General features: G+C 48.1%; 1 protein-coding gene and 1 long non-coding RNA gene across 2 annotated transcripts; one reads left to right on the top strand and one right to left on the bottom strand.

Moving 5' to 3' along the window:
- Positions 1-5,708: 5,708 nt before the first annotated feature.
- LOC132693276 (uncharacterized) lies at positions 5,709-8,915 on the bottom strand. Its single transcript, XR_009616698.3, has 3 exons — positions 8,776-8,915; positions 7,389-7,558; positions 5,709-6,304 (listed from the first exon to the last, which is right to left on the bottom strand). It is a non-coding gene; the product is annotated as an uncharacterized LOC132693276 (long non-coding RNA).
- A 594-nt stretch (positions 8,916-9,509) lies between these two features.
- Positions 9,510-12,148, top strand: NEUROG2 (neurogenin 2). The gene is made up of 2 exons (XM_060654405.1): positions 9,510-9,875; positions 10,267-12,148. The coding sequence occupies exon 2, from the start codon at positions 10,268-10,270 to the stop codon at positions 11,084-11,086; it is 819 nt and encodes a 272-aa protein (XP_060510388.1). The 5' UTR covers positions 9,510-9,875; position 10,267; the 3' UTR covers positions 11,087-12,148.
- Positions 12,149-12,740: the final 592 nt, after the last annotated feature.

Below are 12,740 nucleotides of genomic sequence, written 5' to 3'. Positions count from 1 at the left end.
AGGGGCATATTAGATTCAGTGCAGCTGGGAAATTTAAAAAAGTTTTCTTTTTCAGAAATTTCTTAACAGACATTTACCATAAAAAAACTTTAGAAAATATCTCTTGATTTTTCTGCTTAATACTGTGAAATTATTCTTTTCCTTTCACCAAGAGAAAATGAACTCTCAAATCCTCAAAAATAAAAAAACCTTGGAGAAAAAGAGAATTTGCTGAGAAGAATGCCATTATCCTCTGGCAAATCCTTTCCTTTCTCTTATTCTCAGTCCTGCTGCCTCATACACAGACAATAACACAACATAGTTTCAGTGTGATGATTGGTGCTATAAAAATGCAAAGTTAAACAGAAACCCACAATAGTCTCCTTCAGGGTAAAGATGGCTTCTGTCAATAAAGCCAAAGCCCTAATAGCATCAGAAAGCAAAATTCAGAATTAAACAATTTCTGGATCCTGACTGGTTTTTAAATAGAAGTTTTAAATGCCGTATTTTCAAGCACAGAATGTAAGAGGAGGAAAGTTTTTAATCACTACTAAGAACAGGTCAAGAAGAAGTACATTTAAGGAAGATTAGACACAAAGAATTTTCTGTTAACAAGTGCCATTTAAAAGGGGGATATATTCCTTCGATACATGGTTAAAAAATCTTTCTTTAGATATCCATCAAAACACTATCTGTGATGAGATCTCATCTCTTTGGGAAAATTATATGTGATTTACCCAGAATATAGAAAACAATAGCATCAAGGAGATTTCCTTTCCCTATCCAACCCCAAGAATTGTGATTTACAAAAATATTGAAATTAGCACTGAATGTTTCCTATACAACAATGTTTACACTGTGGTTCAAGAGCAAGTTTTAAATGTTGGTTTTCAAGTTACAGAAGCCAATATCAATCAATATCAATCAACCAAAGATGGATCAATCGATCCATCTGTGTGATCCTTAATTTTAACCGTGAAGGAGTTCTATGATCTAACTCACCCCGGTTCAGGCATCTCTGATCTGAAATTTACCCCCAATCTTTGAGAAACACTACAAAAGACAAAGGTGAACCCCAGAAGGTCATTAGCTTTTAAATAATAATGTCTGATTATAAATGTCCCCAAATTTACCTGGCAAACACAAAGAAGAAAATTTCAATTACCACTACCCAATGGCAAAAAAAAAAAAAAAAAAAAAAAAAAAGCACTATGAATATTTTTCTTTCCAGGATGTATGTGTTTTTATGTCCCTGCAATCTTTCAAGTATACATATTGTCTACAAACTGGAGTCATACTAAGAATTACATCATGATTTTAAAGGTGAAATATCTGCCAAAAATATTTTAAAGTTTGCATGACATTTTGTTATTGTGGTAATACTATAACTTATTATTAGTCAGACTCTACATTGGTAAATATGGTCAAACTTAAAAGAATCACAGGTGAAGTGCTAAAATTGTAAGTCCTTAAGTTATCTTTGACAATTGGGAAAGCCCAATTTGCCTGACAAAGTTAAAGACAAGTACATTCTAGTGGGGAAGAAATGAAAATGGGTAGCAGAAATTGGAATTTGAGCCTCTGAATCCAAGGGATGAAGCTTAAGGCAATTGGCACTGTGTGCCTCATAGCCCCCTCTCCCAACATACATGATATCCAGCTAAAATGTGTATCGAATATCAATTTGGAGGATAAAAACATATACTAGGGGAACCGCAAGCAATCTGAGAAGGAGTCTGGAAAGTGGCTCTTTGTGTGTCAGGAGAAACATTCATCTACACCCTTTATATAATATACAGATATAGTGTATGCTCAATAAGTGCATATGAAGTCCTTTCAACAGTCTGGAATTCAGGCCTTTTCCTTAGTCTACTGCATCTTGGCGTCACTTCTAGCTGGTGAATAGAGAAATCCTCAAAACAAAAGTCTTGGGGCCTAGGCCCCCTTGTTCTCAAACTTGGCCGCCATCAGAATCGCTGGGGGAGGTGCCTTGTATGTTTACTTCGGCTCCGAGGCGCACACACACTACGGACGCTTTGGAGTCTGATGGTTAGAAGTGGCCGGGTGCCATGCGTTTGTAAAACAAGTCCAGGTGAAGGCACCAGAGGGTACCACCGGAGGAACTGCGAAGTGACGGACAGCCCAAAGTCCTGTTTGCAGCCGGCGGACCCCGGGCCCCGCCGTGGTCCGCCCGTAGTCCCGCCAGGGGGCGCCAGGACCTCGCCGCGCGCCCAGCTCCCCTGGACCCTCTGCGCTTAACTCTAGGTGTGACCGGAAGGGAGCCTGACCCCGGGGGTGCGGCCGGCGGTAGGGGGCGCCTCTTCCAAACCCATCAGCCGCTCGCGTTCCCTCGGATGTAGCCCTCGCGTGAGATCTTGTTTTGTGTTTTGTTTTAAAAGCCTTCTCCGTCCCGGTACTGCTTGAAGGCGTAAATGAGAGACGGTGGGAGGGGTGGGAGGGGGAAACGGAGAAAAGAGGCGCTGGGGGACTGAATGCCTTCTTTAAATTACTGCTGACACCTCGGTTCCAGGCCCCTAAAATCTCAATCAACAATCCATTAGAACTCAACAGGAGTAAAACGAAATCCTCGTTTAAGTGTATTTATCCGATCTCCTTTCTCTCTTTCAAATGCAAAATCCATTTCAGCATATGCCCCCTTCTTTCTCTGGCCTTTCTCTCAAGACTGGCAGCCCATACCACTCTTGTAAATATGAAAGATGCTAATCATATGACATATCACGTCTCCGTCGGAGCCGGAATAAAGCCTTCAGATTTGGGATCATTGCCTCCAGACAACAGCTTCATCAGCCGGAAAGTTGGTTTTTTTCTCCTTTCCTTCAACTCTCAATCCCTTCTTTGTCTGGAGGAAAATGCAGCCGACTCGAGCCACCCAGGCCATATGGTTCACTCTGTATTTTCTTAGTTGAATTCTGTATTGTTTCTGTGACTTGCGAAGTTTTTTTGGAAATGCGTATAAAGACATAGACGAGCTACTTGTGCAGGGAGCGCTGCCCGGGCGCGCCGCGGCCGCCCCCTCCCGGCCTGGAGACCCGGCCGTCGCCGCTCCGCGGAGTGCGGTGTCAGCGATGGCATTAGCACACTGACGTGACCAACCACCGAGCCGGCCGCAGCTGTCTGGTTCGCTCGAGGTGCGTACTCTGCGCCTTGCACGGCGCCTGGCACACAGTAGGCGCTCGAGGAGACTCGGGGGCAATGAAAGAATGAATACATCAGCGACAAGGGTCGACCCGGAATGTTTTGGGTTCTAAAATGTACTTTGGGTCTCTCAAAAGAAAACGTAGTCTCGCTCTCTCTTGACGCTAGTAACACTGTCTTATCGTCCACACAACACACGTTTTCCTGATTTCTGCAACTCTCTCTCTTTTCTTGCCTACTTATTTGAATGCAAGCTTTATGGGAGTAGAAATCGTGTCTGTCTTGCGCGTCGCATTGTTCCCAGGGGTTGGTACAGTGCTTGGCACACATAGGGTACTCATTAAGTGTATTTTGAACGTAGGAAGGAGGGATGATTGAATGAATGAGTTAAAGCGGTAAACGGATCCTCCTATTCCCCAAAGATACGATTAAAGAAACTTCTCTCCTAAAGATTCGAATTTATTTAGTGCAATCTCACCCTTTTCAAAAATCTATATCAGCAACAATGAAAAATACATTTATCTCCAGAAGAGAATTCGGTGTTTGGGGGGTTCTGTTTTTTTCTTTAGTGGGGAAAGCAGAGGGGAAAATCAGCTTTCAGATCTTTATCCATCGCTCTGAATAAGTTTTGTGTTTTCCAGGTTCGGTACTGTCCGGGCGAGGGAGCAGGCTGCCAAATTTCCTTTCTCTCAGTCTAACTCCTTATACAAACCCAAAGGGCCCTTTCACCAAATCATTAAATTCTACAGAGGTGGTCAAGCTCGCACTGCTTTTCATGAAACGGAGAAAGAAAAGGGTCCTTGAAGTTTAGAAGATGCCCAAGGAAAACTCCTTGAATGACATCAAAAGAATGAGTTTCCATAGCTGTTGAAGCACGAGGGCCGTGTATCCGCACAAAGGGGGACCGGGGCACCGGGACGGGCCCAACGCTCTGTCCCAGGACAATTGGGTCACTGAAATAGGGAATTAATTACCATTGGAGAGTGGGCAGCCCATTCACCACTGGCTGAGTTTTATTAAACGCCAATATAAATAACAAAACAACTCTTGTGGCTGCACTATTCCTACACGCCAAAGGAAGGATTATGCTGGGGATTAACATCTTAAAGTCTATGAGACTTTCTGACTCAAGGCTCGGAGCTGGTAATCGTGTTTGTCTCCTGGTTCAGCGATTAGTGCTCTCTTTCTTGCACTTTCCCCTGGATAGCCAATGTCCCTTTTTGCAGGCACAGAGGGTTAGGGTGGGGGAGCCTTCTTTCACTAGTGGGCCCCCAGGTCCCCATTCACGCGCCGGCTGTTCTTTTCCTCTTACCTGAAGAAAACAATCAGAAAGCTGGCGTGGATTGGCAAAATCTTCTAACAGGGATTTCTTTCCTTCTTGGGAAAGCAAAGGGGCACTTGGGTCTTTTAAGGAGTGAGGAGAAGCCTGTAGGGCACTGCCTTTCCAGAGCTGATGGGGACAGGGTTAGGGTCCGGGCGGAAGAAAGGGAGCCTCCCCTCGCTTGCCGGGCACATCTCGCCGCCTTCAAGACGACCTCGTGCGTCAAGATGGGTTCCCTGAATATTTGGCTTGAGGGACCAAAGCACTTTGTGCGGGCTTGGAGCGAGGATCTCGGGAATGGGGCTCCGACAGGGAGTAGGGTGGGGTCTGGTGGGGAGATGGTCTACCCTTCCCTGGATCTCCTCCCGTCGATTTCTCCGCGACTACCAGTTTATGGAAGAGGGGGGCGGGGGCGCTGGCGCGGTGAAGCTCCTAGCTTGCACCTCTCCAGTACGAGGGTGATGCCCAGTCCTCCCCGGACAGGATCCGAGGGGAAAGCCGGGGAAGACTGGGAAATCCATGCAGGGGTCCAGGACGAAAGTGGGGCGTGATTTCACATAGTTTTGTTTTTTCTTTTTTTTCCCCCTGTGGGCTTCCTTGGCTCCCCGGAAGGGGACCGCCAATATACCCCGAGCTCACACTAGCTGCCAGCGCTTGTCGTCACAAATGAACTCTGGCAGCGCGAGGAGTCCTCGGCGAGGAAAGCTAACCTTTTCCAGCCCGGCCTCCCCGGCCCTGGAAACGGCGTTTGCAGCCCCCAGTGAAGAACTAACCATTTTCAGGATTGGCTAACTTTTTCTCTCCATCTTTACGCCTTTCTCAGCGCTCCCTCGGGGGATTAGGACATTAGGCTATAAAATCCCTTTGGCAGGCACGGCACCCTATCCTTTTAGCAGGGTGTAGATGCTCCCTCTCCTTGCAGGCAGGGTGGTTTACTGGGAATTGGGGGACAGGCTCGCTGGGCAGGCAAATTTTTCCTCCTGCACTCTGGGAAAAGAGCCCTCCCTCGCGGCCTCCCCGCCCACCCTCACCCCCGCATTCACCTGCAGCAGCGTGAGTTTGGGGAGGAGACCATTTGCCCTCTTTGGCCACTTGTGAGGTCGAAGTGTGGATGGGATGTAGCCTATGGCCCCACAGCAACACCTACCCTAAACTTTAGGGCTTTTGGGTCGCCTCAAAGTTCAAGCTTCTTAGAGGCAACAAAGACTTTCTAAAGATCTCCACCCTCTCACCCCTCCCCTTACTTCACTTTTCTCTCCCTACACGATTCGACCCCCTTTCTTTCGAAGGCTTAGGGACGAGTTTAAATCATTGTGCTCCCATCTCTTGATAACTGCCTGCTTTGAGCTTTTGTTCTCTTAAAGTAGGATTGCACACTGAAAGAAGGGCTGAAGATGAACAGTTTGACCCTTCAGGACAGTTCACGCAGTGGACAGGAGCGGCCCTCGGTCACCGTCCTCACTGATGCTATTCACGCGCTCCCCTCCCCCTTCGCATAACATTTCAGCCTCGTTTCATCTGGACAATCTTTTAGACCACACAAGTGCCTCTTGAATTTATTTAAGTTAAAAGAGTGCTAGAAGAGTCCAGCTAAGGATATTTGGCGTCGGTCACGTCTTCGCACATCTGAGTACAAATTAAAATTTCTTTCTTTCAGCAAAACTGAGCAAAATGCTGAACAAAAAGAATTCTGCAACTGAGTGTGAATGGTTGGTTTCTGGACTTTCACTAGTGTTGTTAGACTGTTCTTGGAGTTGTTTCTTTTCTTTTCTTTTTAAAAATAATATTCTTCATAGTGGGAAATATTTCCAGAAGTGCTCTGTTACTGAGTGACGATTCTCTTGAAAGCTATAACACAAACATACAACCAAAATTCTTAGAATTCCAAGATGATATAAAGGGTGATTTTTAAAAACTCTGTACTTTGCACAGTAATCTAAGATACACCACTGCATACACCCAAAGAAACCCTTATTTTAAAGATAAAATTCTATGAACTCCATGATATCCTTATATTTATAAAGATTAGAAGCTGATTTACGTCTATGTTTGAAACCTTAAGTTTCTCCGCAGAATTTTCCCTTTTGAAGGAAATTTCTGGAATCCAAAATGTGCAGTTTACCCTCATGATATTTTATCTTTACTAAATATCTGCACAGAACATGCTTAAATATGTATTATTAACTTCTTACGGTGTAGAAAGTTTGGATTTTGACAAGAGAAAGCATGCACCCCTTCGGTGCATCATAAAAACATAAAACCTGGGAGAACATAAAAGCTGGGAAGTCAGACACCCAAATGCTGTTAACAATCAACTAAAGAAATCCATTGTGTGTTTCACTAGCACTAAGCATTAGACCCAGTTTGATCTCTGTGTAGAGTTATACAAGATTTACCAGATTTTCCTTTAAGCTTCTTAACTGGATTCTGATTCTGTTCTTCACCCAAATATATTTTATCGTATCGACCCAGCACTTTCTAGCCAAACCAAAATTTTACAACAACCTGTCCAAAGGGTACGTTTCTACTGATACCGAGATAAACCTTCCTTTGCTTTCTGTTACATTAACCAGTTGGCTTGTCATTCTTTGCTGGCAACTCCTACATGAGATGTATCTATCTAAAGACTGACACTCCGTGCGTGGTTCCTCCCATCATCCCAGTATTTCTTTTTAGCAGTCTTTGATCGTTTCCTCAGAACCCAGCATTCTCATCCTCTGTTTCACTCAAATTAACACAAAAATCTTGCATCCACTGCAGTGTTCCTGTGTTCCTTCAATCTTGACCCGCTAGCCATGACTTTGAAGGCTTTCTTTTAGAGGTACTGCGAAGAGTATTCACTTGTTTGGTATCAGTGAGCATCACCTGCAAAATAATGTTAAGATATACATGCAACCATAGTAAAGCACTTCTGGTAACTTTTACTACTGACCTATCTTCTGCTTGATCAAACTCTTTTATGAAGTTCTGATTCTGTAGGCTCATGATCCAGAATCAGAGACCCGAAGAAGTGTGAGAGAGGCAGATGCTGTATTCTGGAGACTGAAAGTGTCTTTCTTCTTTATAAATGTTTGCACTGCTAACACATGAAATCAAGCTGTTCTGAAAAGATTGAGGGGGCATCTGGAGAAATAATGGTTTTAAGCGTAGGGAACTTGCTTTCCAAGGGGAAGAGAGGCGAAACACAAATATCAATGAGCAAAGTGAAAATTGTGGCAGTTTTCAAATCATTTCAAGACAGAAGGGAGTCTGGAGGTTGGAGGGCTGCAGTGGGCAAAAGTCTCTTTTACGGGATTCTAATTTTCATTTTCTTTACTTTGCACCTTCCAATCCTGCTGTTACTCCATGCAGAAAACATAAAACAAATTGAAACCATGCCAAAACACTAACAACCGCTTTCATCATGCCCTTCTCTGAAATAAATTTGTTTCCAATTCCTACAACCTGAGTGACACAGAGACCTGCAGACAAGAATCTTTTCTCTCTTGTCACTTTTCAACTTCCACCGTTCCAAATACGCCTTGCTTAAACTGAATTTGCAAAAGGGAACTCAAGGGACTCCTCTCCTATCTACCGCAGTCCAGATTCTTGTCAGCTACTCTGGCACGGTCTAACGCTCCATCCGGCACACACACTTCTAGGGACTCTGGTTCGGTCTCTAAGAAAAGTCAGTCAAGGCGACAAGAGGGTGGGCGTGAGCGTGGGGGAGGAGGAGAGAGGGAGGGCTGACGAGCAATTCAGAACAAGTTCCCTCCGAAGTCCAGTAGCCCTCGGCTCTATTTTTCCGTTGAAAAGCGCCGAGTATCGGGAGGACGGGCCCCTTGTCCCTACAACGCCCCCCAGCGCGGAGCAGAGGTCACGGAAATGTCAGCTCAGCCCAGGCGCTCACAGGCGCTGCAGGTCGGCCGCTCCTCCCACTCCGCTGGCTGCCACCCTTGCAAGGAAGCCACCTTGTTGTCTGGCTCTGCCGTAAAGCGGGGTTAAACCCCAAAACAAAACAAACAAAACAAAGCAAACGAACAGACAGAACCTGTGTCGGTTCCCGGAGACTCCGTTTGTCACCGGCAAAATGAGGAGGGTTTTTAGCTTTAACCTGTGAGTGCGTTTATTCTCACATCCTCTAAAAGCCCATCTACCGCTCCCGCACTGGATCTCCCCTTCTAGGAGACGCCTCGATGAATCTTCCAACGTCCTCTTCCTTCACCCTTCTACGCCATTCTCTCTGGAACCTAAACACGTTTGCCCACCATGTGCCCACAACTCGCCACCCACACCCCACTCCTCCCGTGACCAAATGAATGCGTTTTAAAACAATTTACTATTTGGTACAGCTCCTAAGAGGCTTTGCCAAGAGACGCCGGGTAGCACCAGAGGGTTGCTGCTTTCCCCGAGATTCTGACCCCCATTAACTAATTCCTCGGGAGCTGAGAGGCCGGGCAGCGCCTGGTGCGGTGCGCGAGCGCGCGCCGGAGCTGGGGGTGGGGTGCGGCCGCAAGGACGGGGGCGGGGGGAGGTAGCCTCCGTCTCCCCAACGGCCCCCGGCGCCCCGGCCCCTAATGAGCTGCTGAAAGGGAGCGGGCTCCGGTGCGCGTGGCTCGCAGGCCTCCCGGAGTCCGGGGCGCCCTGATTGGCCAGCTGCGCCTCGCGACCTCCATTCATTAATAAATTAGCGGCACGCTCCAGCCGAGCGCGAGCCACCAATCACAATGGGCAGCGGCGGCGACAACAGCCGCAGCTTGAGCTGAAGCTGCCACCGCGGCTTCAGCCGCTCCGACCGCAGCCTCGAGCTCCAACAGGAGCTTTAGAACCATTTTATGCTGATTAGATAAAGGGGGAAAAGAGAGGCGGGGGGCGATGGGAGGAGGAGGATGGATGGCAGGGCCAGGGAGGGGGGAAGTGGGTGAAGAAAGAGAAAGAAATGAATGATGATAATGCAATGAAAAGAATAAGCCGGGGGAGGGAAAAGCGGGGGAGAAGGGGGGCCTGCACAGGGGGGAGGAGGAGGCGGCGGCAGGGGTTGGGGGGGAGGTGGGGGCCCCGGGGGCAGATCTGATTGTTTTCTTGGTGGTATATAAGGGGTTTTAAGGAGAGTCGTGTGCCAGACACGCAGCCACTGAACCACAAGCAGCTTCGCTTTAACTGGAGTGCCCGGGAGTCGCGTGCCAGGAGCTGCACGGCCGAGGACTGACTGACAGACAGACACGCACCACCACCACAACACACGAGACCCGGGCGGATCGCCGCGGCCTCCGGGGCTCTTGGCAAACTCGCCAGTCGGAGAGGTCCCCCGCGGAGCCGCGCCAGATCCGCCGCTTTCACGCTAAGAGAAGGACGCAGCGCTGCGCTCCCGGCAGCGCGGAGAATCGCAGCACACGCCAAAGTAATAGCTTCGCCGAGACGCGCTGAGGGAGCGAACTACGTAAGTATCCGCCGGTGTCTTCCAACTTGGAAGGGTGTTTCCGGCACTCTTTTCCGGCACTCTGTTCCACCACGTCCGAGCACCCTTTGCAGGCACAGAATCTTTGTCCCAGGGGCTGCTGTCTCTTTCCGGGCGGGAACACAGCCGCGAGGTCGACCAGCCGAGGGCGGGACCCTGTTGGCTGGCAGCGGGGACACAACGAGGGGCTCTCCTGAGCTTGGAGAGCACTGGCGGGGTCTCTTCCCTAACTACGTTCCTCCTTGGCGCCGCCCTTCCGAACCAGTCCTCGTGGGTGCGCGCAGGAGTACTTCCCGCTGGCACCAAGAACGTGCCTCTGCTCCTGTATTTACATCTCGTTTGGTTCTTTCTTCCTCCCCGCTCTCCCCGGTAGGATGTTTGTCAAATCCGAGACCTTGGAGTTGAAGGAGGAAGAGGACGTGCTGGTCCTGCTCGGCTCGGCCTCCCCCGCCTCGGCTGCCCTCACCCCACTGTCGTCCAGCGCCGACGAGGAGGAAGAGGAGGAGCTGGGCGCGTCGGGAGGGGCGCGACGGCAGCTTGGGGCCGAGGCCGGGCCCGGGGGGCTGGGCGGCCCGTCGGCCGGAGCTGAGGGCTGCCGGCCAGCGCGGCTGCTGGGTCTGGTGCATGAATGCAAGCGGCGCCCCTCCAGGGCGCGGGCCGTTTCCCGCGGCGCCAAGACAGCCGAGACCGTGCAGCGCATCAAGAAGACCCGTAGACTGAAGGCCAACAACCGTGAGCGCAACCGCATGCACAACCTCAATGCGGCGCTGGACGCGTTGCGCGAGGTACTCCCCACGTTCCCGGAGGACGCCAAGCTTACCAAGATCGAGACCCTGCGCTTTGCCCACAATTATATCTGGGCGCTTACCGAGACCCTTCGCCTGGCGGACCACTGCGGGGGTGGCGGCGGAGGCCTGCCGGGGGCGCTCTTTTCCGAGACCGTGTTGCTGAGTCCGGGAAGCGCTAGCGCCTCCCTGAGCAGCAGCGGAGACAGTCCGTCGCCTGCCTCCACCTGGAGCTGCACCAACAGCCCGGCGCCGTCCTCCTCGGCGTCTTCCAACTCCACCTCCCCCTACAGCTGCACTTTATCTCCTGCCAGCCCGGCTGGTTCTGACATGGACTATTGGCAGCCCCCACCTCCCGACAAGCACCGCTACGCACCTCACCTCCCCATAGTCAGGGACTGTATCTAGAACTGCCATCCTTGCTACCCGCGCCAGGCCTTAGTGGGTTCCCTTTCCTGTCCTGGACCAAGCCCTCCCACCCCTCTCCTGTCCCCACTTCTATGCCCTGGAAACCATCTCATTTCGCAGGGCAGATGTAGCCGTTCTGACTCCTGGGTTGTTTGCTGCATTCCTTGGCCAAGGGTTTCCTTCCGTCAGACGGTCTCTAATTTATTGAAGGTGTGATGGAGCTTATTGTCAAAGAGGATGGTAGAGTTGGGGGGGGGGGGGAGGGCGTTTCTTAAGGCTAAAAAGATGCTGGGAAGCAAAGAAGGTGGCCAGTCTAAAGAGTTTGCAGAGTGGACTGACGCTCCTCCCCCTCTCTGTAACACCAGAGGGACCCAGCGCAGTGCGTGTGAATCTCCCAGGGGGAATGCAACTGGTTCCTCTGATCTCTTCACCTTTGCTTCTACATAGAGATGTTAATGTCGAGTAGAAAGAAATGTATCTTAGCATCTGAATGATTTTACCGGTAATAATATTATCCACAGATTTGCAATGGCTGGCATCTGCTTTATTCCCATTGCTGTCTGCGGGCTGTGGGAATTTCACCTGTCAAACCAAACTTTCCCTCTCTGATGTGCACTTTGTTCTGTTTCCCAGATTCGTCACAATGCCTATTGTCCCGTCCTTCTCTTTCCTTTTTCTTCTCCATTTTGCCATCTGTCTCTTATGATTTATAAGGGGGAAAAAAGTTGTTTTGTTAGAGGGCCAGGTTAGAAGTCATTGTATAATTTGTAGGCTTTGTAATGATTGAATGCAAGCGTGGAAATTTAGGCTGAACTCTCTATCAAAAGGAAAAATGTGGAGGAAAAGGGAAAAATCAGGAGGGAGGATTGCTTCATGCATTATTTATCTCGACCTTTTAGGGGAGAAGGAACTCCCCCAGTCTTTCAAGAGATTAAAAATAAATCAACAGACTGAAAACCTAAGCAGACACGGAGCATTATCAGGATCAGCCACACACGTGTTCCCTTCTATTTATTATAAAGAAATTTTTCATGGGAAAAGTATGTATTTTTTGTATATTCTACAGAGTTTATTCTAGTATGTATTTACATCTTGAACAAAAAAATTGTTCTTGTGATTAAACTATAAATAAAATATATAATTTTCATAATTTCTGTGTGTTGTAACTTTTGCCTGCTTATGTGGTTTTTAGAAGAATGTGTTGTGTCTTTGTGAAATTCTCCTTATAGCAAACTGAGTAGAGTCCTTGTATTTTTCATCAGGGTTTGTGTGAGGAATTTCACTGACATATAAGGTCTAAGAAATCACAAGAAGCTGAATCATATTTGAGACACTAACATGGACATCAGAGTGTTGCTCTGCATACAACCAAAATTTGATTTTTAAGAAATCAATTTCTGAGCATACGAGATCAGTAAAAAAGGGGTGGGGTGGGGATTAAAAGATAATTAAATCACGGTAAGTTCCAAAGTTCAGAAACCTTGATTTAAAAAGAGATAGTGAAGTTGAAATTTCTTGTTAGAATGTGTAAAAATATGGTGCCTACACTTTGAGTCTCAATTATTATCTGTAAATTGTAGGAATTAGACAATGACTTCTAAGCAAGGCCCCCTTCCAGTTCTAGCATTTGTATTGTATTAATAATTCATTATCA

This window comes from Panthera onca, chromosome B1 (assembly GCF_046562875.1).
Source record: "Panthera onca isolate mPanOnc1 chromosome B1, mPanOnc1 haplotype 2, whole genome shotgun sequence".
Classification (NCBI taxonomy): domain Eukaryota; kingdom Metazoa; phylum Chordata; class Mammalia; order Carnivora; family Felidae; genus Panthera; species Panthera onca.
Note: the sequence above shows the minus strand (reverse complement) of the source record. Positions and strands in the feature narration are given on the sequence as shown.